Source organism: Rhododendron vialii, chromosome 11a, assembly GCF_030253575.1.
Source record: "Rhododendron vialii isolate Sample 1 chromosome 11a, ASM3025357v1".
Taxonomy (NCBI): Eukaryota; Viridiplantae; Streptophyta; class Magnoliopsida; order Ericales; family Ericaceae; genus Rhododendron; species Rhododendron vialii.
Genome location: NC_080567.1, coordinates 32,636,440 through 32,660,855, shown reverse-complemented (window position 1 = coordinate 32,660,855; position 24,416 = coordinate 32,636,440). Strand labels below are relative to the sequence as shown.

The 24,416-nt window shown below is 38.6% G+C and overlaps 3 protein-coding genes across 3 annotated transcripts; all 3 read right to left on the bottom strand.

The window, feature by feature from the left end:
* Nucleotides 1-2,530: 2,530 nt before the first annotated feature.
* On the bottom strand, nucleotides 2,531-4,973 carry LOC131308401 (L-type lectin-domain containing receptor kinase IX.1-like). Its single transcript, XM_058335329.1, has one exon. The coding sequence runs from the start codon at nucleotides 4,872-4,874 to the stop codon at nucleotides 2,763-2,765; it is 2,112 nt and encodes a 703-aa protein (XP_058191312.1). The 5' UTR covers nucleotides 4,875-4,973; the 3' UTR covers nucleotides 2,531-2,762.
* A 2,261-nt stretch (nucleotides 4,974-7,234) lies between these two features.
* On the bottom strand, nucleotides 7,235-9,765 carry LOC131307124 (uncharacterized). The gene is made up of 3 exons (XM_058333535.1): nucleotides 9,676-9,765; nucleotides 8,126-8,365; nucleotides 7,235-7,963 (listed from the first exon to the last, which is right to left on the bottom strand). The coding sequence occupies exons 1-3, from the start codon at nucleotides 9,763-9,765 to the stop codon at nucleotides 7,235-7,237; spliced, it is 1,059 nt and encodes a 352-aa protein (XP_058189518.1).
* A 4,276-nt stretch (nucleotides 9,766-14,041) lies between these two features.
* On the bottom strand, nucleotides 14,042-18,950 carry LOC131307123 (lectin 6-like). Its single transcript, XM_058333533.1, has 2 exons — nucleotides 18,207-18,950; nucleotides 14,042-14,341 (listed from the first exon to the last, which is right to left on the bottom strand). The coding sequence occupies exons 1-2, from the start codon at nucleotides 18,948-18,950 to the stop codon at nucleotides 14,042-14,044; spliced, it is 1,044 nt and encodes a 347-aa protein (XP_058189516.1).
* Nucleotides 18,951-24,416: the final 5,466 nt, after the last annotated feature.

The window sequence follows — 24,416 nt, the reverse complement described above, 5'->3', positions numbered from 1 at the left end:
TCACATATATGTCCTAAACAAGTAATAGTATGAAATTAATTAAACGGAACTCTGCCGGGCCATAATCACATTATCTGCTCGTGGGATCAATTTCATCATTCATTATCAAGGGCCACCAAATAATAACTACGTATGTCCATTAAATTTTCATTCTCAATGTATTGCGTGCCTCCAATCCAATTAGGTAATGATTAATTTTTAAAGTCACATAATCCGTCTCAATTGGGTGCCTCACCACATTACCGCACAGATTGCCGGCCGAATCCAGTATGAATTGCATGGAATGGATATTAACTCAAGTCCTCGACCTGGTAGCACATGAAAACTACAAAGATTTTCTACTAGTATTAGAGTAAAAATAAACCAACGTCGTTACAACAACTGAAGAGCAACCTAAACCTAAGAACACATGTTAAAAAAAAAATTCTTAAGAACACATATTTAAAGTACAGATTCGAACATGATTGTATTCGAACATATGATTGGATGCGATCAAGAAGCCAATCTATCAATGCCTAACAATTGAATCAAGAAAATCTAATTAAACAATCAAGACCAATAGTAAAAAAAATGGACGACTCATACTATTTGAACCAACTTACACTTCATATGCAAAAAGTGATATAGATGGAGATCATGAAGCGGTAGAAGATGAGGGGAACTTTGGAAGAATCTGTGTTGTAAGTATAGCTTGAATATTGGTTTCGGCTGGTGTCAGAACTGGTCGTGGTAGTGTTCAATGGAGGAGGAAAGAACAATAACGCGAGTTGTTTTTTGGGAGAATGGGCATTGGAACTCCTAATTTAAGCACATGAATTGCTTGTCTAATTTTTAAGCTGGAAATTGTGATCCGGAAATTTAAGCACATAAATTGCTTGTTTAATTCGAATCTACATGAATTTGTGATTTTTATAGCAAACTAAATAAACTTCAAATTAATTGAATTCTACATTAGTTGACAAAATTTGTGATTGATTTGTAAATTAAGAATTAAATAAATAATGACAAAAGAAAAACAATTGGACTAAATTATCACGGAAAAGTAGCGGAGAAATATCGGAATCCACACCCATAAATATTTATCAACTAATCTTATGCAATAATTTTCCTATGACTTTTACACAATGGATTATAGGCTAATCTTAATCATCATGAATAATATTTCATTAAGTCCTTTTTATTTGTAACAAAATATGTTTCTCCTTTGCTTCAAGGTTTAAGCCAAAATCATCAATCGTATCTGCATAAAACAAATCATAATAGATATCCCGTATTTAAATATTAACTTTGATAAATCAAGTAATTCGATCAATATGATGATTTAAAATCACGGAAAACCTCATTCTGATTGAATTCATATTTGAGTTTCAACCAAATTAATTAATGAGCCAAGAACAATATACAATAAACAAATCCGTACTCTGACTACCTTTGCACCAATTAAATTTTGATGACCGAAATAGTAGGACTGGTCATTTTTTTCCTGCACATTGGAGCTTCGATCTATTGTGCTCATCATTTCTCCTCAAAGTTTTTTGTCGCTCGAGATAATTGATTGTAGGAAAATTTCTTCGGCCTAGCACCGGACTCAATTCGTTTTCCATGGACAGATTCTCAACTTCAAACTCATTCCCTTTTATTGGTCTGCTTCTCTTCCACAAGCCAAATCCAACCAAAATATACCCACCAACCAAAATACCTTAGCCGGTAACCAATCCCACCAAAGCTCCGACGAATATTTTATTCGGTCGTGGTTTCCATTGATGTAAACTTAAACTAAATTCCCATGATTTCACAGAATTTCTCAAAAAATAGGTTCCTGTTGAAGCTGCCCAATTGTTACCCATTCAGGTAAGTGTTCCCTCAGATTAATAATGAAATGAATGGTGGTAGTATTTGTAGTCCCCATGAAAACTACGCTTCAATTAAGAGAATTTGACATTGATTCCTACATGTGTAGGGCTGATATTGAGGGGGTCCAAATCCTTATTTTGAAGCGTATCAAACTCCATCAACGAAAGGTCAATTGGGAGGCCTATTGCATCACTAGCTGTGAAATCCGACCCATCTCGAGCAAGAAAGATGGCTAGACCTTCAGTCTACAGAGACATAATCCAGCCATAAAAAGTGAATGGAGGATAGAATTTTCAAAACGTGGGTTGCAATCCAAATTCTCCTTTGGGAAGAATAAAGAGATTTATCCCACATTCAAAAAGATTACACTTTGGGATTCCCAAACTAGTGCCAAAAGAAGTCCTAGGTTAGATTTAATTACAATATTTTCACTTCCTAAAAACAATGTCACACATATATACATACAAAAGGGACAAATTGTACTCATGAGGAACCTTCCCAACAATCTAGAGCTCAAAGATTGCATTTGGATGCCTCGAAAAACAGTGGGAATCATCGGTGCATAACGGAAAAGGTGAAGATTTAGCCATGTTTATGTACAAAATCTATTGTTGAAACTCCTGCGGTACGCACATCAATTCTCATGGTGGAATGGTTATTAACTAAACTCAAGTACTGGACCTGGTAGGGCAAAGATTTTCTATAAACGATAAAAAGCAAACGTTACAACAACGGAAGTGCAAGTTAATCCCCAACCTGGGGATTAAAAGGCCAATTTACACAACCTCTAACAATAGAACACTGAAATCTAAAAACCATCTAGACCAATAGGAAGAAAAGTGAACTACTCATACTATTTGAACAAACTTACAGACTCTCATTATAATCCAAAAATCTACGATCCACAATCAAGAATCTAACTCTTTATTCAAAAGTGATATAGATGGAGATGAAGCAGTAGAAGATGAGGTGAACTTAGAAGAATCTGTGTTGTAAGTATAGCTTGAATATTGGTTTTGGCTGATGTTAGAACTATTGGTGGTAGTGCTCAATGGAAGAGGAAAAAATGATAGCACGGGTAGTTTTGGTGGGAGAGTGGGCATTGGAGCTTCAAAATTAAGCACATGAATTGCCTGTCTGATTTTAGGCCGGAAATTGTGATCCGGGTGAGCACACCAAAGACCAACAATCATCAAACGTTCTGTTTCTTGCTCATCAAAATCCGAGCCTAGTTTTGCGTCCACTGCTTCGAATAACCTTCCCATTCCATAGAGGTCCCAAACCCATTCCACCAGTCTCATTTGAGACTCTGGCACCTTCGAATCAAGTGGTTTTCTCCCGCAAGCTATTTCCAATGCCACGATACCAAAGCTGTAGACATCTGATTCCTTACTAGCTTTACTTGTTACCACACATTCCGGTGCCAAGTACCCCATGGTCCCCGCCAAAAGAGTTGTTTCGGGCTGTTTCTCGTGATCGACAAATCTAGCTAACCCAAAATCTCCCAATTTGGCATTGAAGTTCGAGTCCAACATCACATTGCTTGATTTTACATCTCTATGCACAACACATTGCTCCCATTCTTCATGTAGATAGAGCAACGCTGAGGCCAAACCTTGGGCGATTTTATACCTTGTTCCCCATGTCAACAGGCTTTTCCCTTTGAAGAGATGGAAATCTAGGCTGCCATTTTCCATGAACTCATAAACGAGGAGTAGTTCTTTCTTTTCGTGGCACCAACCGATGAGTTGCACCAAATTCCTATGCCTCAACCGGCTAATGATCTTCACTTCCGTTGCAAACTCCTTTATCCCTTGCTTTGACCCTTTTGATATCCTCTTGACAGCAATATAAGAATTCGATTCCCTCAAGAAACCTCTATAAACTCCACCGAACCCTCCCTCTCCAAGCTTTTGTCCCTCCTCAAAGTTATTTGTCGCCCGAGATAATTGGCCATAGGAAAATTTCTTCGGCCCACTACCAGACTCAAATTCGTTTTCCATGGACATCTCAACTTCAAACTCATCCTCTTCTTTTGCTCCACTTCTCCTCCAAAAGCCAAATCCAACCAAAACAAACCCTCCAACTAAAACAGCCGAACCGACAACCAATCCCACCACAGCTCCAAGGGAGATTTTTTTCGATCCTAGTTTCACTGGATCTGTAACATTCTTGTTTCCTGTATTTACTGTAACAGTTTTGTCGGTCTCATTAATTTCCAAACTTGAACTAAATTCCCATGATTTTATAGTATGTGTCTCAATATTTTCACCTGTTGAAGCTGAGAACCCAATTGTTACCCAATCGGGTAAGTATTCCCTCAGATCAACAGTGAAATGAATGGTATCATTAACTTTGGAATTATTGTTAGTAAAAACTACACTTAAATTGTATGAACTTGAATCATACCTAATCCAAGCCTCATTCTCAGTCCCATTAGTTATATTAAATTTCCAAACAGCAGTAACATTTGATGTAAGAGAATTGACATCAATACCTACATGAGGAGCCCGGCCGACATTGATCGGGTCCCAACCGTCCCAATCGTCAACATTCCCGTACGTATCAAACTCCACAGCAACAAAGGGGCTGGTTTTGATCCTTGTAACTGGGTCAATTGGGAGGCCTATTGCACCACCAGGTGTGAAATTTGACCCTTCGGGAGCGAGAAAGAAGGCGAGGCCATCGCCGAAGTGGGAACTCTTTTGCGAATCAATCACAAAAACGAAATGGGTGGAGAAATCTGTTAAATTTCGAGTGGAATTATCCCAAAGGTAAAGGGATTGTTTGTAAGTTACTTTACCAGCTTCTAACTGCAAATTGGCGTCGAGTGTGTTGGGGGTGACTTCTAGGCCTCGGGTCGACCTATAGGCCCTTGGGGATAGAGTTAGGTTGACATTTTGATCTTGAAGCGATAAGTCGGGCAAGCTGAAGTTGAGTGAAGTTGTTTGAGGAAATAGAATGCAGAAGAAAGATATGGAGAGAGAATATAGCAGGATTTTGAAGTTGAAGATAGCCATGGCTGGGAGGGAGTTTGGGTTTTGAATGAATTTTTGGCATTTTAAATAGCTGAAGAATTGATGAATTAGTCCTTGGGTACCGATTCAAATGCAAAAAGTTTTCTTTGTCGGGTAATTTCTTTCCTCATTAATAAGTGTTGGGGAATTTTCCTAATCAACTTCGTTTTTTTTTTTTTTTGAATTTTGATTTGTTCAATTCTGGAAGATGAGACTTTTGCATGAGTTGAATCTAAAATAACATTGACCGGTTTACTAGATGGACCCATTGTTGACATATATATATATATATATATATAGGAGTGATTTGTTCAATTCTGGAAGATGAGACTTTTGCATGAGTTGAATCTAAAATAACATTGACCGGTTTACTAGATGGACCCATTGTTGACAAATATATATAGTACTTTTTTCATGGATAGAATGTATCTTTTAATTCCCGATTTTTTTAATTGTTGCATCTTTTCAATGATTAATAAAATCTTTCATTGCCGAGCAAAAAAAAAGAAGTTTTGATGTGCCTAAAATGAACCAAAAGAGGAGAAGTGGAGAAAAGCTGCTCAACGTCAAACTCCTCCTCTTGCCTCTCTATATATCCTATTACCCCTCCAAACTTGATCGAAACATATTTGTATAAAAAAAAAGAGAGATAAACTAATAATAATTCGAAACTTAAATTTTACTCCATTCGTCTCATTTTCATTGTTCATTTTTGAATTGCGTGTCATTTTTGAATTGCTTATATCTTTCAATCTATAATTTTTCATAATTTTGAAGATTTTGTATTATAGAATTAATAGAAATCTATCAAACAAAATTCATATTGCATATTTTTTAAGATCCACACTAAAAAATATATATATAAAAGACATAAAAGAGACCAAATGAATAATAGGACGGAGGGAGTACTTTTTTTCTTGTACAAATGTGTGTCGATCATGTATCTATCAATGTTCGATAAAGCTAATTATTTTCACGTGATTGAAAAATTCGGGGAGTTCTACAAAATAAACGATTGCAATCATTTTTTAGGGCTCCGGATGGGCCCACAAAGGCCAAAAATGAATGGGAGCCTGCTGTGACTTCTATAATTAGGTGGTAATTGCTGGGAAAGACATAGCAAGAGTTGGGCCAAAAAGAAGATAGGAATGTAAATTGAGGTTGCCTTGTTGACGGATGGTCCATAAAAGAGGTTTCTGTGCTGCCCCATTTCGTCGTTCGTCTCAGTAATCAACGGTCCGAATTTTAAATAAACTATTCACACAACTGTCAGACCAGAGCCTCCGTAAAGAAGTTTTACTCTTTTCACAATTGTCAGACCCGCATGCATTCACAGTCCCTATCAGGCCTAGAAAAGCGCGGATGGCCTTCTAACAATTTTTTTTTGAAATATTGTGCTGATAGGAGTAGAGTCATGTGACTCCATTCGTTTAAGGGTTTTAGATTTTGGATTCTAATCATTATCCTATTTCATTTCAATCATTATTCTTATTTTTCTCTCTATCTCTCTCCAATCTTTACTCCTATTTTCAATTATTATTTTATTTCTCTCTACACTTATTACCTACAAATCCAAATTCAAATCAAAATTTCGAATCCAAAATCCCAAAACGAACGGGATCAACATCCTCTCGCTTCTATTCCCTAATTAATCAAGTACTTTCTCCCATAAAATAGAGTGCTGCCACATGTACGGCTACGTGTAAAGTGCAAATGAGCTTAGTTTAGAACTAGGTTCGTTTACCAAACCATCCTAAAACTCGAGCTCGAGTTGATGCGTAAATGAGTTAAGCCGCTTCAAATTTTTTTGGAGAAAGGCAGAATTTTATAAAATGAACCAAGCCCATAACCTCAGGGAAAACCTTGAGAAAGAAAACAGCCAAATCCAACTGGTTACATCAAGAAAGGCAACAGCCTAACCAAAACAAAGAAAACAAAAAAATTACAAAAAAAATTGAAACTGAAATTCTCCACTCGCAACAAACTCTAAGATTGTTGGGGGTTTAGAGCATCTCCAATCCACCTCTATTTCTCTAAAATAGAGGATGGATGTGACACATTGAGGGGATATTTTATAATTTATTCTCTTTTTTCTTTACTTTTTGTAATTTTTGGGAGAATTTTTGAGGGACCGACCGTCCTTTTTAGAGTTTGGTCCTCTAAAAGTAAATTTGGTCCTCTAAAAATGGAGGATCAAAAGTAAATTTGGAGTACAAAATTCCTCCAAAACTCTAAAAAGGACAATGGGTCCCTCAAAAATTCTCTCAAAAAGTACAAAAAGTGAAGAAAAAATGAAATAAATTACAAAATCTCCCCTCAATGTGTTACATCCATCCTCTATTTTGGATGGATTGGAGATGCTCTTAGAGCTCATGTTTCCAGGAACTAGCACAACTCTTAACCTCATCCAGAATTAACTTCTCAACTCCAATAGATTTATGACCCACTTGAAGACAAATCCGACCATTCCATTCCTTCCAAAGATAGTAAACAGAAGCTGCTAGACATGGTTTAAACAGGGTGACCCTCATAGAACCTCCCTTGCCATATAAAGAACCCCACTGAGCTTCAGAATTAAGATCCCAAGCATGGGCTGGAAGGCCACAACAAGTTCTGACCCGTAACCAAACAGAAGAAGAGATCGAAAGGGCAATCGAAAACAAGTGGGAATGTGATTCCACTCCGCTACGGCACAGCACACAATAACTATCATTTATAATCCCCCAATTATGCAACCTATCCTTGGTAGAGAGTCTCCCAAGAATAGCTAGCCATAAAATAAAGGACCACCTTGGGACATGTTTTTTATACCAAACCATGGGCCACCAACCAACATCAGGGGCTTTGGAACGTAGGGCTTCCCAAGCTGACTTATTAGAATAGGTACGAGCAGTAGACAAAGTCCAAATAACTAAATCTACTATATCTTCATGAGGAACCAAATCAGGAGCAATATTCTCCATGATTTCTTTAACCACAACATTCCTGCTACTAGGCCACCTCCATCTCCCATTATGAGCTATAGAGCTCACTTTCACATTAAGGGATACAAACTTAAGATACAAAGGGCCAAGGGAATGCCAATTATCCAGCTATAAGAAAGTGTTTCCACCATTCCCAATCCTATGCTGAATAAATCTTTGACCATCCCAACGCAAACCAAAGATCTTCCTCACGGTCCAAGATGAATCTTGAGGGAGATCCAGAGACTAAATACACCGATTCTTTATTACATAAGAATGAATCCACTTTACCCATGGGATATCCTCCTTTTTGTAAATAGCCCACAAGTGTCTTAATATTGAAGCCTTGTTCCATTCAATGAGCCTCTTGAAACCCAAACCTCCTTCCTTTTTAGGAACACAGACAGCAGCCCAAGCAACCTTAGCTCCCGAGGATTTCAACTCCAATCCTTTCCAAAGAAAAGAACTAAGAAGACTTTCAATTTCCTTCATAGTTTTCGCAGGAAGAATGAAGATGGAAGACCAATAAATCTGGATACTAAAAAGAACAGAGTTTATCAACTGAGCCGCTTCAATTACTAAACAAGTCCTCTACAAATGATTCGAGCCGAGCAGAACTTTTGAGTATTGAGCTCGGCTCGTTTACTACACAAGCTTAAAGTTCGAGTTCAAGCTCGGCTCGATTACTAAACAAGTCGAACTATGCCGAGCCTTGAGCTGCTTGCATTAGCATTATAATCTCGGAATGATCAATCAGTCATTGCATACTTTTCACTCTAACGGATTTCCCGATGTTCCAAGTCTTTGCGTGTTTTTCCGTGCACCGTAGTTGTCTTACTGGAAAGGTAGACTTTTTCCCGAGAAAATGGATACGCAAGAGCGAAATTCCAAGATGTTTTATTATGGGATCGATGAAGCAACCAATGACAAATCGTTTGGTAATAGATGTATTCTTTCGCTCTCTCTTTCTCTCTCAAAGGAGATGGATTTGTTGTTATGGAACAAGTCTTCCAAGTCTTCGCATACTTTTCCATACACCATAGTTGTCTTGATTGGAATCTCTCAAAGGAGATGGATTTGTGGTTATGGAACAAGTCTTCGCTTACTTTCCGATCCATAGACCACATTTGTCTTGATTGGAAATTAAGGTAGAATTTTCTCTGAGAAAATGGACACGATAGAGTAAAATTCCAAGATGTTTTATTATGGGATGAAGCAGCAATGACAAATATTTGCTCAATTCATTACTGGGGCATCACATTTTGTCTGTGTAGTGCTACATAACCCACAAGAACGGTAACGTTGAAAAGTGGAGCAAAAATAGGTGATATAATAACAAGAATGGTGAAAAAATTCATTGTATTTACCTTATCTTAGTATTTCAACCCAATTCATTGAGAGTTTTTCATGAATTAATACTGGTGATTCCCACTGTTTTTCGTGGCGGCTAAATGCAATCTTTTAGCTCTAGTTGCAATAATGAACATGTTTTCACCAATTGGGATGTTCCCTCATGTGTATAATAAATCTGTTCTATAAAGAATGAGACATATTTATGAGCACTCTGCGTGCAGGTGGTTTATCTTTGAGTTTAGCCATGGAATTGGGAGCCAATTACGTTGCCACGGGAATCTCTGTTGGAAGATCGAACATGCAATATAACTTTCAAAATTAAGAATATGAATTGCTTGCTCAAGCGAAGGCCGAAATCCACGTGCTATTCCCACTGCCACCACTCAAAACTGTAAAACTATTAAGACACATGCAGAGGACAAGTAGCCCATGGTTCCTACCAACAGTGTGGTTGTGATGTTTTATCGTGATCAACGAGCCTAGCTAACCCACAAAGCCGCCAAATTATAGCATTGCAATTTGAGTCCAGCATCACGTTGCTCGACTTTTATGTCCCTATGAACAACGCATTGTTCCATTTTTTTATTACTTAAAGGAACGCTGATGCCACATCTTGGGCAATTTCATAACTCACTGTTCCCATTTCTAACATGTTTTTTCCTCCTAGAGAAAAGATGGGAATCAAGGCTCCCCATTGGCATATACTCGTAAACAAGAAACAATTTTCTTTTTTCGACCGGGCACCAATTGATGTGTTTGTTATATGCTTATGACAGGAAGAAAGAGATCCAGAAAATTGAATGACTTTTATTCATAAGACCCAACAACTTGGAGTATAAGATTACATGAACTAACATACCACTAATTTAGGAACCAACTAACAGCTGCACCAGAAAACAAGGAACTGAATCAAAACAGTTTATACCACTACTAAGACTCCTGTAAATCTGGTAAAAGCAACAACCTCCTAAAGACTGGGACAATCAAAGACTTATTCAAATTACAAAATAAAACCAAAAACTTAACACCCTTCCTTTAACTGAGTACTCTACTGACATTCAGTTTAGAAAGAGTTTTTACCGGCCCAGCCCCTCCAGTAGCTTGTCATCCCTCTCAGCTTGCTTGTTGCCGAGTAACCTTGCAGCTCCCTCCGTCAAATTGGATTCTCCTTTGAACAAACACTGAGTAAGCTCCGCAGCTTCATGAACATGCCCAAGTTGAGGGGTTTAGTCATAATATCTGCAACTTGATCTTCACTTTTGCAAAAGATCAAATCAATAGTTCCATCCTTGGTGTGGTCTCTTAAGAAGTGAAACTTCACGTCAATATGCTTGCTTCTTCCATGTAGAACTGGATTCTTGGAGAGTTTGATTGCAGAGCTATTGTCACAGAAAATTGTAATAGCAACTTGCCTCTTGAAATAAAGCTCTTCAAGAATTTTCTTCAACCATATCGCTTGACAGACACATGAAGTTGCAGCAACAAATTCAGCCTCTGTGGTTGATAAAGTGAGGATTGGCTACTTCTTTGATGACCATGAAATAGCCCCTGAACCCAGCATAAAGACATACCCCGAAGTGCTTCTTCTATCATCTTGATCTCCAACATAATCACTATCAGTGAAGCCTCTCAAATCTGATCTTTCTCCCTTCTTATAGAACAATCCAAATTTCCAAGTACCTTGCAAATATCGAAAGATCCTCTTGGCCACTAGAAGATGTAACTCAGTAGGATTCTCCATGTATCTACTAATGAGACTCACAGAATACATTATGTCTGGCCTTGTTGCTGTCAAATACATTAAACTTCCAACAATTTGCTTGTAAAGTGTGCTATCAACCTTCTTTCCATCATGATCTTTAGTTAGCTTCAGACCAAACTCAGTTGGTGTGCTCACAGAATTGCAATTCTTCATCTGAAACCTGTCTAAAATTTCTTGCACATATTTCTTTTGAGAAATAAAAATTGTAGCAGGGAGCTGCACCACTTCGATACCAAGAAAGTAATGCATCATACCAAGATCAGACATTTCAAATTCAGCCATCATGGACCCCTTAAATTTCTCAAACATGGCACTATCATTTCCAGTATAAATCAAATCATCTACATATAAGCAGACAATGAGCATTCTTCCTCCATCTTCAATCTTTATGAAACGTGTATGTTCATAAGGACATTTTTGAAATCCTTCCTTCAAAAAATAAGTTTCTATACGATTATACCAAGCCCGAGGAGCTTGCTTTAATCCATATAGAGCCTTCTTTAATTTACACACTTTATGCTCATTTCCAAGTTTCACAAAACTAGGAGGTTGATCGATAAATACCAGTTCTTTCAAATCTCCATGGAGGAATGTCGATTTCACGTCCAACTAGAAGATAGGCCATGAGTTTTGAGCTGCTAATGCGATCACCAATCTAATTGTGTCATGCCTTGCAACCGGAGCAAAGACTTCTTTGTAATCAACACCGAACTCTTACTTGCAGCCCTTGGCCACCAAGCGTGCCTTGTACTTGTCAACTTCACCGTTCTCCTTCAACTTTGTCTTGTAAACCCACTTTACACCAATTGTTTTGTGCCCTTTTGGAAGATCAGATTGCTCCCAAGTATCATTCTTTTCAATGGCTGCAATTTCAGCATCCATAGCCTTCCGCCATTTTGATTCTTTGACAGCACTTTCGAAAACTGTTGGGTCACAATCTGAAAATATAGCAAAGTGAGTGAGTGGATCATCGGATTGATCAATTATAGTTACCTCATAATCCGACATCCATGGTGGCCTTCTTCGAACATGATGTGAACTTGAACCAGTCGCTCCTTCTACTACCTTGATTTCAGAGGATGTAGGAGCTTCATTTTAAGGATTCTGAAGATCGGCAGTTGCTGGAACAAGCAACTACTGGGACTGCTTTGCGTCATCATCATCTTCTCCATCAAAACTTGTTGGAATTTGTTCTTCAACAACATTTGTATTCTACGACCAGATTTGATCTTCATCAAAAACAACATCTTGACTGATAAGAATTTTCTTAGTGCTAGGATTGTAAAGCCTATAAGCTTTTGATTGATCACTAACACCAAGAAAAATGCACTTCTCTCCTTTATCATCAAACTTTTTCCTCTTCTGATCTGGAATATTGGCATATGCTATACACCCAAATATTCTGAAATGATTTACCGCCGGTCTTTGTCCACTCCATGCTTCCTCTGGTTTCATGTTTTGAACAACAAGTGTGGGACTTCTATTCAAAACATGAGAGCTCCAATTAACTGCTTCGGGCCAGAAATTCTTCGGAATACAACTTCTTCTCAAAAGGCTTCACACCATGTTCATTATAGTGCGATTCTTCTTCTCGCAAACGCCATCCTGTTGGGGCATATAAGCTGCTGTAAGTTGTCTCTTGATTCCATGGGTCTCACAAAAGTTTGCAAATTCATGTGAGTTATATTCTCCACTGTGATCTGTGCAAAGAATTGTTATTGGGCTGCCAACCTCTTTCTCAACAAGTGCTTTATAGCTTTTAAAGGCTGCAAAGGCTTCAGATTTTTCTTCTAAAAAATAAACCCAGATTTTACGACTATAATCATCAATGAAGGTAATTATGTATCTTTTACCTCCATTAGAGCATGGCATTATTGGCCCGCAGATGTCGAAATGAACAAGCGCCAATGCCTTCTTCGCTCTCCATGATGGTCCTTGTGGAAATTGATTACGGTGTTGTTTGCTAACAACACATTCTTCACAAACTCCAGAGGGAGCTGTGATTTGAGGGAGACCAATCACCATATTTTTCTGTTGTAAAATCTTCAATCCACCAAAGTGTAGGTGACCATAGCGAAAATGCCATAGCCATGCCACATCCCGCACTTTTGCTGAGAAGCATGAATGAGTGGTGTTGTGGAGATGAAGCGGGAACATGCGATTCACCGTCATGTTAACTCGAGCAATCAAGCCCAACTTTGCATCTTGAATTTGAAAAACTCCACCTTTGATAGAAAGCTCGTATCCCTTTTCTTGCAACTGACCCACACTAAGCAAGTTGGACTTTAAATCTGGCACAAAAAGAACATTAGATATAGTGTGTGCCAGATTTCCTTTGGGGCTGGATAGTTACACTTCCTTTTCCCATAACAGCCACCGTGGAATTGTCGCCGAACTTAACAGTGTTGTGGAAAGATTCGTCCAAGTCAGAGAACAACTTCTTATCCCCACACATGTGATTGCTGCAGCCAGTGTCTAAATACCACATGTTCTGTTGAGTTTCTTTCTTCACGTGACACACCATCAAAAGAGACACTTCTTCTTTTTCTGCAAAGTTAGTTCTTTCGCTACTTTGTCTATTCAAATTAGTACGGCATTCTGACTGATAATGACCATACCTATGACATTTTTAGCATTCAACATTGGACTTGTCTGCTGACTTTAGTCCATAAGAAGTTGAGTGATAACCACCACATCCTCTTCCTCTTCCTTGAAATTGATTCTCTTGATGCTGATGATGTTGTTGGTTTCCACGATCATTGTTGCCTCTGCCTCCTCGACCTTGACCTCGTCCTCTATCAGCTCTACTTGGTGTAGAGTGATTTTCGGATGAGGCCTTCAATGCTTCTTCCTCTTTCTCTTGTTGGTTAATTTTTTGCTCATGAACCAACAAAGAACTCTGTCAACATGGTGACGTCGGTGGTCTTGTCGCCATGGATCCGCATCTTGTTGATGATTGTCATCGTTCTTGAAAAATAATCTGTAACTGACTCTCCTGATTTCATTCGAAGCATTTCGAACTCCGAACGAAAGGCTTGAAGCTGCAGCCTCTTTGCCCTTGCTGATCCTTGGTACTTCTTCTTCATAGAATCTCAAATATGCTTGGCGCTGTCCTTGCAAAGAATGGTTTCCAAGATTGAGCGATCAATAGCTTGGAAGAGATAATTCTTTGCTTTGAGATCGTTCAACTTTAGCCCTTCAAGCTCCGCCTTTTGTGCATCTGTCGACACAACACCTTCGGCTGGTTCTGCTACTCCAGAAACAACCACCGTCCAGTATTCTTTGGACCTTAAGAAGTTCTCCATGAGCATGCTCCAATGATCAAAGTGACCATCAAAGCGTGGAATGGCTAGCTGCGCAAAAGTTTCTAAAGCCATCGTTTTCCTATGCTGCTGCACAGCGGAAAAACAAGTGAAGTAGAAGTAAAGCAGTAAAGCTGCTCTTATGCCCACTCTCTATCTCACTTTTCTCACTCGGTGGCTTTGATACCAATGTTATATGCTTATGACAGGAAGAAAGAGATGCTGAAAATTGAATGACTTTTATTCATAAGACCCAACAACTTAATAGAAGATTACATGCATGAACTAGCATACCACTAATTTAGGAACCAACTAACAGCTGTACCAGAAAACAAGGAACTGAATCAAAACAGTTTATCCCACTACTAAGACTCCTATAAATCTGGTAAAGCAACAACCTCCTAAAGACTAGGACAATCAAAAACTTATTCAAATTACAAAATAAAACCAAAAACTTAACAGGGTTTGTACCCAAAAATGACCGTTCAATAAAACGTGCCACGATGCAGGTACTTGGTAATAAAAGGGGAGCAGAGCATGAATTTTCCCCTGCCAATTGCAGTGAATTGCTTTCCAGAATGTGAAAACGTGGGTTCAAGGATTCTGGTTTTGTCTGTCCCCATGAAACCATGGCAGTAGCACAAAATACGGCCGTGGGACACTTGGCAATAATTGGTTACAAATATGCGCATGATTTCAAGCACTATGGAGGTTGTGCACCATGATCCTGAGAATGGGGTGATAATTGGTTTCAAAAAATTCTATTCCGGACCTGAATCATTGATCTCTCATGCATCTCACATGGAAGAAAATATCTGTAAAATTAAAATTATTAAAACCATCGGAAATCGATATACACACAAACAGTGGGAATCCCAATGATAGAATATTGATTAGGTACTTCTTGTCAATCCTCCTCTTATATGCATTTTGTTCTTTCTAGCTACAAAAGATACATGACATCTTGGGGAGGCTCCATCCAGTTTTGTGTGTCCAGATTGGGCCTTTGTGGGTCCATCTCAGGACCAACTCAATGATTGAAATTCTTTATTTTGTAGAGCTCGTCAAGTTTGTTAATTACGCAAAAAATTAGCTTGAACGATTATCAGTAGATGTATGATTGAAACATATTTGTACAAGAAAAATGAGATGAAAAAAAAAATCGAAACTTGAATTTTACATTTTTTTCTTGTACAAATATGTGTCAATCATGTATCTACCAATGTTCGTTTAAGCTAATTTTTCACGTGATTGACAAACTCGACGAGCTCTACAAAATGAACAATTCCATTCATTGTTGTGAGCTTGAAATGACCCACAAAGCCCAAAACTAGACACACAAAATTGGATGGGAGCCTCCCCGTGACTTCTTTAGAGCATATCCAACCCATCTCTAAAACTCCGAAATGGAGAATGTATGTGACATATTGGAAAGAGATTTTGTAATGAGCCTAGCCGAGCTTTGTGGTGTTCGAGCTCGGTTTGTTTACCAAACGATCCTAAAATTCGAGTTCGAGTTCGAGTTCGTGTGTAAACGAGCCAAGCCCTTGCCGAGCCCGCTTCGACAATTACCAAACGAGGCCTCTACAAACGAGTCAAGCCGAACTTTTTAGTGTTGAGCTAGGCTTTGTTTACAACACACGAGCCTAAAGCTCGAGCTCAAGCTCAACACGATTACTAAACAAGTCGAACCATGCCGAGCCTCGAGCTACTCACATTAGTATCATAACCTCGGAATGATCAGTCGACCATTGCAGACTTTTCACTCAAAAGGATTTCCTTAATTCCTGATGTACGTTCCAAGTCTCGCGCACCATAGTTGTCTTGATTGGAATTTTCTCCAAGAAAATGGACACCAAAGAGTAAAATTTCCAAGATATTTTACTATATATGGGATGAAGCACCAAAAGACAAATGTTTGCCCATGTATAGAAGAAGAAGCACTCAAATATAGCACCCACTAATTATTATTGCGCACGGCATCACATTTTGTCCATATCCGTATGTAGTGTGCTACATAACCACAAGACTGGTAACGTTGAAAAGAGAATGGAACAAAATAGGTGATCTAGCTAATAACAAGAATGGTGATCGATAAAATCATTGTATTTACGTACCTTATCCAAGTATTTCAACCCAATTCATTATTGAGAATTTAAGTTGATGTGTTTTTCGAGGCAGCCAAATGCTCTTTGATGGGCTGATCATCTAGTTGCAATAATGAACATGTTTCCTTCAAGATTGTTGGGGCCGTGTTCCCTCATGTGTACAATAAATCTGTTCTATAAAGAATGAGACATATTTATGAGCAGTACTCTGCGTGCGGGTGGCTTATCTTTGAGTTTAGCCATGGAATTGGGAGCCAATTACGTTACCACCAGAATCTCTGTTGGAAGAACATGCATGCAATAAAGTTTCAAAATTAAGAATATGAATTGCTTGCTTAAGTGAAGGCCGATACGATATCCACATGCTATTCCCAATGCCACCCCTCAAAACTGTAAAACAGTTGACACATTCAGAAGACAAGTAGCCCGGCCTGGTTCCTACCAACACTGTGGTTGCGACGTTTTTTCGTGATCAATTAGCCTAGCTAACCCAAAAGGCCGTCAAATTAGCATTGCAATTTGAGTCCATTATTTGAATACTTATAGAACCGCTAGCTGATGCCGAATCTTGGCAATTTCATATATACCTCGCTTCCCATTTCAACAGGGTTTTTTTCTCCCAGCAAAGATGGGAATCAAGCCTCCCCTTCGGGATATGCTCGTAAAAAAGAAACAATTCGCTTTTCTCGGGCACCAATCGATGAGTTTAGGATTAAAAAAAAATTCCATAACCACAAACCCTTACACACACATTCACAAAAACTCGCTCACGTTTGATTTGAGTTTGTATGATTGTGTAAGTGTTTGTGGTAGTAGCGTTATTGGACAAATGCAGTCTTTGAGCTCTAGTTACAATAATGTACATGTTTCCTCCAAGATTGTTGAGATGCTCCCTTACGAGTACAAAGGTTGCGCTAAAACCACAAACACTTGCACACAAAAATGCACAGATTCATTCACTACACGCACTATGTGTGTAGACCCCACACTCAAGGTGAGTGAGTTTGTGCATTTTTGTGTGCAAGTGTTTGTGGTTCTAGACCTATTCAGTACAATTCCCAATAAATCTATGGGTACATATGAGATTGTACATACCATGTACATATGCCACAAATATGATTCGAACTGCCTATTATTTTTGAAATATTTATTTATGGAGCCTTGTAAGAAATTAGCTCAATCCAACAGATCGGATCTCATCTCGGCAACCAACCATTCTCGTTGGTTGGTTGCCGAGATGAGATCTGAGCCGTCCGATGCACGATCTTACGGCTCGGAGATGCGCAACACGGTGCTATGCATCTCACTACACAGCACCAACCCACCCTATGTCCAACTAAACTAACATGGGTCAAGTATAAAAGTAGCAGTAATAAGTGATATGCTAAATACCAACAAGGATAGGTCTATAAGTAGCGTGACAAGCCAACACCAAAAAACCCCACCTGGCAACAACCACGAACTAAAGTAGCATAAACATCAAATTCACGAGTGTAACTCTCACAAACTTTGTATTTCACGAACATTCAATTGTATTACACTGAGAAACTGAATTTCTCTAATACTCTCTCACACACTTTGATCACTTTTATTTGCATACTTATATATTCAGATTACAAGCCAGTTTATATTATTATATATAGGCTAAACAAGGGGAAAAACAAACAAAGATGTGATAAACTCACATTTATTGAGCAAAACATATTACAGAAACTAAAAAAGTCTTCACACGTGATCTAAAACCACGTGCTTTTCATTGGCTGCCATACGAAGCAACTCAAGTTTGCTTTTCTTCATTATTGGTCCCATTAATTTCCCAAACTTGAACTAAAATCCCATGATTTTACAGTATGTTTCTCAACCAGCGCCCCTGTTGAAGCCGAGAACCCAATTGTTACCCATTCAGGTAAGTAATCCCTCAGATCAACAATCAAATGAATGGTATCTTCCACTCTGGAATTATTAACAGAACCAGTAAAAACTACACTCAATTTGTATGAGCTCGAATCATACTTAATCCAAGCCTCGTTCTCTGTCCCACGAGTTATGTTACCGTACCAAACAGCAGTAACGTTTGATGTTAGCGAGTTGACATCGATACCTACATGAGTAACCGGGCTGATACCAACCGGGTCCCAACCATTCTGAAACGTATCAAACTCCACGGCAACAAAAGGGCTAGTGGCTACTATCGTGACCGGGTCAATTGGGAGGCCAAATGCACCACCAGCCGTGGACATCGACCCATCTGGAGCGAGAAAGAAGGCGAGACCATCGGCGAAATTGGGAAGCCCGTCTGAATCAACCACGAAAGTGAAATGGGTATCGAAATCTGTTAACTTTCCAGTGGACTTATCCCAGAGGTGAAGGGATTCTTTGTAAGTTCCTTTACCGGCTTGTTGCTGCAGATTGGAGGTGAGTTGGAGGCCTTGGGTTGAGATATAGGCATCTCCGAACGTTTTTATGTTAGCCTTTTGATCTCGATCGCCTAAGTTTGTCAGGTTGAAGGTGAGTGAAGTTGTTTGAGGAAATAGAATGCAGAAGGATATGGAGAGAGAAAAAAGAAGGATTCGGAAGTTGAAGATGGCCATGGCTGTGGGGAGAAAATTGGGATCGAGTTGTGTGTTTTGGATTTAGTTTTTGGCGTTTAAATAACCGAAGAGTTCGTCCAGAGTTCTTTTGGATAGGATTTGAAATGATGAATTAGTCCTTGTGCAGTACTGATTCAAATGTTAGAATTTGTGCTTTCTTTACTCAGAGTATATTAATCCGTTATTGTTGGCCATGGAGAACTTTCCTGTTCAACTTTGGTTTCTATTTTATTTTTGTTTGGATTAGTTTTGGTTGGTTTGATTCTAGAAGGACAGACTTTTGCGTGGTTTTGGCACGTGAAGTGAATCTAATACACGGATCCATTGTTGACAAAGAGACAAATAAATAAATTATGGAAACAGGTTAGCTAGCTGCCAAAGGACTTTATATGATCAAGATCATCCATGTAGACTTTTAATATGGGACGGGGTGTTACAATCTCCCCAACTTTATAGCATCGCGCCCTCGCAAGGGGTTGAGCACTATAATGACCGGTACTAATCAAACCAACAACCAAGTCCAACCAAATTCCAAGGCCCACATGGTCGTGTACATGCATAACTCTGATATCATTTGCAACGATCTGATCCGGCTGACCATGGATCCGCTTTTGCCCCAAACACTTGGCCTGAAAGGTATACCTAATAAGGTACCATGTAGCTCCTATGTGAGTGTTAATATACCACATGAGGCTTTAACTCTCAACCAATGTGGAACTAAACGCTCTCAAACCCCCAAATCTGGGGTATTACATCCTGGCCCGGAGATGATTGGTTGGAAGGCCATTGTGGAGTATAAGACATGAAAGTTTTGGGTTTTTCCAGAATTTTGATTTTCCAATACCACTTCCAACCCTTCAAATTTGAATCATTTTTGTTAATAAGATCAAAGGCTGCAGACACAGAATAATTTCCATTTCTATATCCCACCCAAATTGTGTGGTCAACAGATTGAGTGTAGATTGGGAGATTGATGGCATTGATAGCCTCAAGGGTGTTGACATCCACATATTGAGCTATCTCATCCAAGACCCAATTTCTATCCATAATTGGAGTCTCTACCTTTTGGGTAGAGTTAGTATGTTCACCAGGGTGGGAGAGAGCCAACGGTTTATCTCCACACCACCAATCATGCCAAATGCTGACAGATTTCTCATCTCCAATTACCCATTTCACTCCTTTTTCAAGGACATGTTTAGAGTCCACAATGCTTCTCCAGAAATGTGATGCTGGCCTATTTCTAGGCCACGAAGAGATAGAGTGATTGTTCAGGTACTTATCCCTTAGGATAGAAACCCGAAGACCTTCCTCCTCGATCTTGGTCGGAAATTTTCCGGCCAAGCTCTGTAAGAAAAGCCAAGTTTTGGTTTTCGACTTTTTTAGCCCCAGGCCACCACTATCCTTGCTTTTGCACACCTTATCCCACTTGACAAAGTGCATCTTCTTATTTCCAGGTGAATCGCCCCATAAGAAGTTTCTGTTTAACTTGTCAAGTCTTTCACAAATAGAAGCAGGAAGATGCATAGTTTGCATAGTATAGCTGGGAATGGTAGACGTAACTGATTGGGCAAGAGTAGTTCTACCAGATAGCAGGAGGGTGTTAGAAACCCACCCACCAAGTCTATTTTGAACCTTTTCAATGATATGGTTAAAATCTTGTTTGCTCACTCTCTTATGTAACAAAGGCACACCTAGATATTTCCTAAAGTTATTGGTAAGTTTTATGCCACAGAAGTCACTAATTCTCCTGGCCTTACTCCTCTAGACATTAGGGGAAACAAAGACTTTTGATTTCTCCAAATTGATGGTTTGTCCAGAAATTATGCAAAACTCATTCAGCACTTCCATCATAGCTTTAACAGTGTTCATATTGTCTTACCCAAAAAGGATCAAGTCATCAGCAAAAAATAGGTGGGTTAGGGGTGTGGAATTTTTTGAGACTTTGATACATTTCCAATCACCTTCCTCTTTTTTGCTATTTATTTATAAGAACAGATAATCTTTCCATACAGAGAACAAAGAGATAAAGAGAAAGGGCGATCTCCTTGCCTTAAACCACAACTGGGAGCAAATTCAGATAGGGGCTCTCCATTCCGAGAATAGAGGTTTTGACACTTAACACACAGCTAGCTCCTGATAAGGGAGGTCCAAGAAGCATTAAAATTGAAATAATTCAAAGTACTGTCAAACAAAAAATTTCACGACACTTAATCGTATGCTTTTTTCAGATCAATTTTGAAAATCATCCCTTCCTTTTTTTCCATTTTTCCCCCCGGAGAGTATGCAGAACCTCTTGGGTGATAATGATATTGTCATTTGTGGTTCTACAAGGAACAAAGCTACTTTGAAAAGGACTAATGATTTTGGTCAAAAGGGGTCTAAGTCTTGCCACAATAATTTTGGTGACAATTTTGTAACCCACATTGCATAAGCTAATGGGTCTAAACATCTTTATAGTGTCAGGATTATCAATCCTGGGGATCAAAGCTATGAAAGTTTTGTTCATGTCCTCAAATATGGAATTAGAAGTATGGAATATATCAAAGCATGAGCATGAGCCTGCTGCTCATGCACTTATGGGATGAAGCAGAAATGACAAATGTTTGCCCATGCATAGAATTTGGAAGCAATGAAATATAACACGTACTAATCATTATTGGGGCATCACATTTTATGTGTGTCCGTATGTAGTGCTACATAACCACAAGAATGGTAACATTGAAAAATGGAGCAAAATAGGTGATATAATAACAAGAAAGGTGATAAAATCATTGTATATATTTTTCTTATTCAAGTACTAATTTTTTAATCCAATTTATTATTGAGAACTGGCGTTCGAATACTGATGATTCCCATTGTTACTTCTTCTTTGAGGCAGCCAAATGCAATCTTTGAGTTTTTTTTTTTTTTTGAACAGAAAAATTATTTTTATTAATTTTTGAAAGTAAGTACAAAGACTAAAAGGAGAAATCTTTGAGCTTTAGTTGCGATAATGAACATGTTTCTGTAAGAATATGCCCCATATGTTCCCCGCACACACCCTTTTGGGTAATTTGCATTAATTATTAGTATGATCAATGATGCAAAAGGCAATGTTTATCTCCCTATTGATGATGGTAGATAGGGAGGTGAAGAACTTAATTAAGAGGGGTGGGTTCTCTCTCTGCCTATTAAACAATGTGTTCAGTTTCTTCCTATCAACGTAAGCAACTACACTGAACATATTGTATAGATGAGGGGAAAGAGAGAGAAATTAAACCTCTTACTCCCAAGAGATTGCTTTGCTCTTGCATTACGGGTTGGATTTATTATCTCTTATATTATCAACTGAGATCTCTTATCTTATAGGAGTATATATATCTACATGGATCCAGGTTAGTAACTTCTAGGTGAATCCCTTTATGTCTTTATGTATTTCTACAGTATGTATTGCATGAGATGTTCTAGATTCTGTAATTTCAGTTTACAGTTTACTCCAAGATTGTTGTGATATTCCCTCACGCGTACGATAATAAATTCCGTTCTATGTAGAATGAGGCGTATTTATGAGCAATCTGCTGTGTGGTTATCTTTGAAAAGATTTAGCCATGGAATTAGGATTCAAGTACGTTGCCATGCACGGAAATCTCTGTTGGATTGAAGAAGATGTGCAATAAAGTTTGGAAAACGATTTTGTCTCTCCCTTTTTTGCTAACGTCACTCCCCTGCAAGTGTATTTTTTGCCTGCAGGAGAGTGACATTAACAAAAAAGAGAATGACAAAATTAGCCGCTTAAAGTTTCGAAATTAAGAATATGAATTGCTTGCTTAAGTGAAAGGCCGAAACCTTGTCATCAGGATGAGCACACACCTAGCCAACAACCATCAATCTCTCCATTTCCGGCTCATGGAAATTTTGTTTCTGTTCCAAGTCGGCCTTTTTGTTTTTCATTTGTTGTTTTTTTTTTTTTTTTTTTGGATTGGTAGTGTCTTTTTTTATATTAGTGGTAATACAATATATGATATATGATGTGTTTTTGAGTTAAAAAAAAAAAAGCTGGCTACTTCAAGTAAACAATTTTTGTAGAGTTCTGGAGTTATCAGAAGGCGAATTCAGGTTTTTAGTTAATTTGTGAGCGAGGAAGTAGACAATATTTTTCAGACCTATAGGGAGGTTAGTGTAACTGGACTCTGGAGCTAGGAATAGCAACCTTTTCTGAACTCATGGATACCCGAATCGATCTGCACCATTTAGGGCAATTTTTATCTGATTATTTTATCCGTGGGTTTGGTTTGGTTTTTAATTTGAAAAAATAGGCATATTTTGGTTCGGGTTCTGTCTTATACAATATCAGAAGCGAAACTCAAATATCAAAACTGAACCCAAACCGATGGACATATATGCCTCATGTATATCACACACGAAATATGTCCTCATACATCCATATATTTGCATAATACACTCGTATACATTTACATTAAAATTGGATTTGGGGAAAAAAACCGAACAGATATCCCATTAGCTACGGTTACTGTCTAGGCGATAGAAAACCAGTCGGGTATTGATTTGGGTTTGGTTTCGGGTTGTAAATCTCGAATTTGGTGAAAATTTGGGCTGAATTGACTCATTGCTAGGAATGGCAACGGGGCGGATTTTGTCACATCGACCCGAAAATTTAGCCCCAAACCCGAACCGGGTAATTTATGGGTATCCCCTCCCCGCCCCCCTTATTTTTTTTTCATTGAGAAAATATGTTCTAGATTCTATAATAAGTGAGTACAAATAATAAAAGTTTATGAAATAACTATTAGAATTTAATTAAAATCAATTATCTAAAAGCAAAATGAAAGTAATAGTTATTAGCGGATAAAAAAAAAAGTAATAGTTACTAATATTTTTTGTGGTATTCTAGTTATTATTACAAGGGTAAACAAACAAGAAAATGGAGTAGTTTTTTATGTATAAAATAATTTTGGAGCAGGGCGGATACGCAAATGGAAGTAACATCAATCCAAACCCGACCTAAACTCGGCCAAATTTCATCAATTCTCCCCTACCCGACCCACAAAAAATACAACAAAACTCCACCCCGATCAGAGAGGAACGGGTTGAAATGACATCTCTACTCATTGCCAACCTCTCTCACTATAAGTGGTCAAGGTTTCGGTTACCCGGTTCATTAGAGCAACCCCAATGGGGATGGAAAAGGGGTTGTCATAGTTATTATCCAGCCCTAAATCAAAAATCAGCTTTCCAATGAGGATGGAAAATAGCTTTGAGTTGTATGGGGATGGATATATCCATCCCTAGAAGCATCTTTCCATCCCCTCCAGATCAGCAAATTAACTAATTTACCAGAACAATGGACGGCCGGAGTATACCTGAGTCGCCGGAAAAACTTGAACTTCGCCGGAATCTGCAAATCTTGAATCTGGAGGTGAGGAAGCAGGAGATGAGGGGGTCCGTGAGGTGGATGACGCCGGCGGG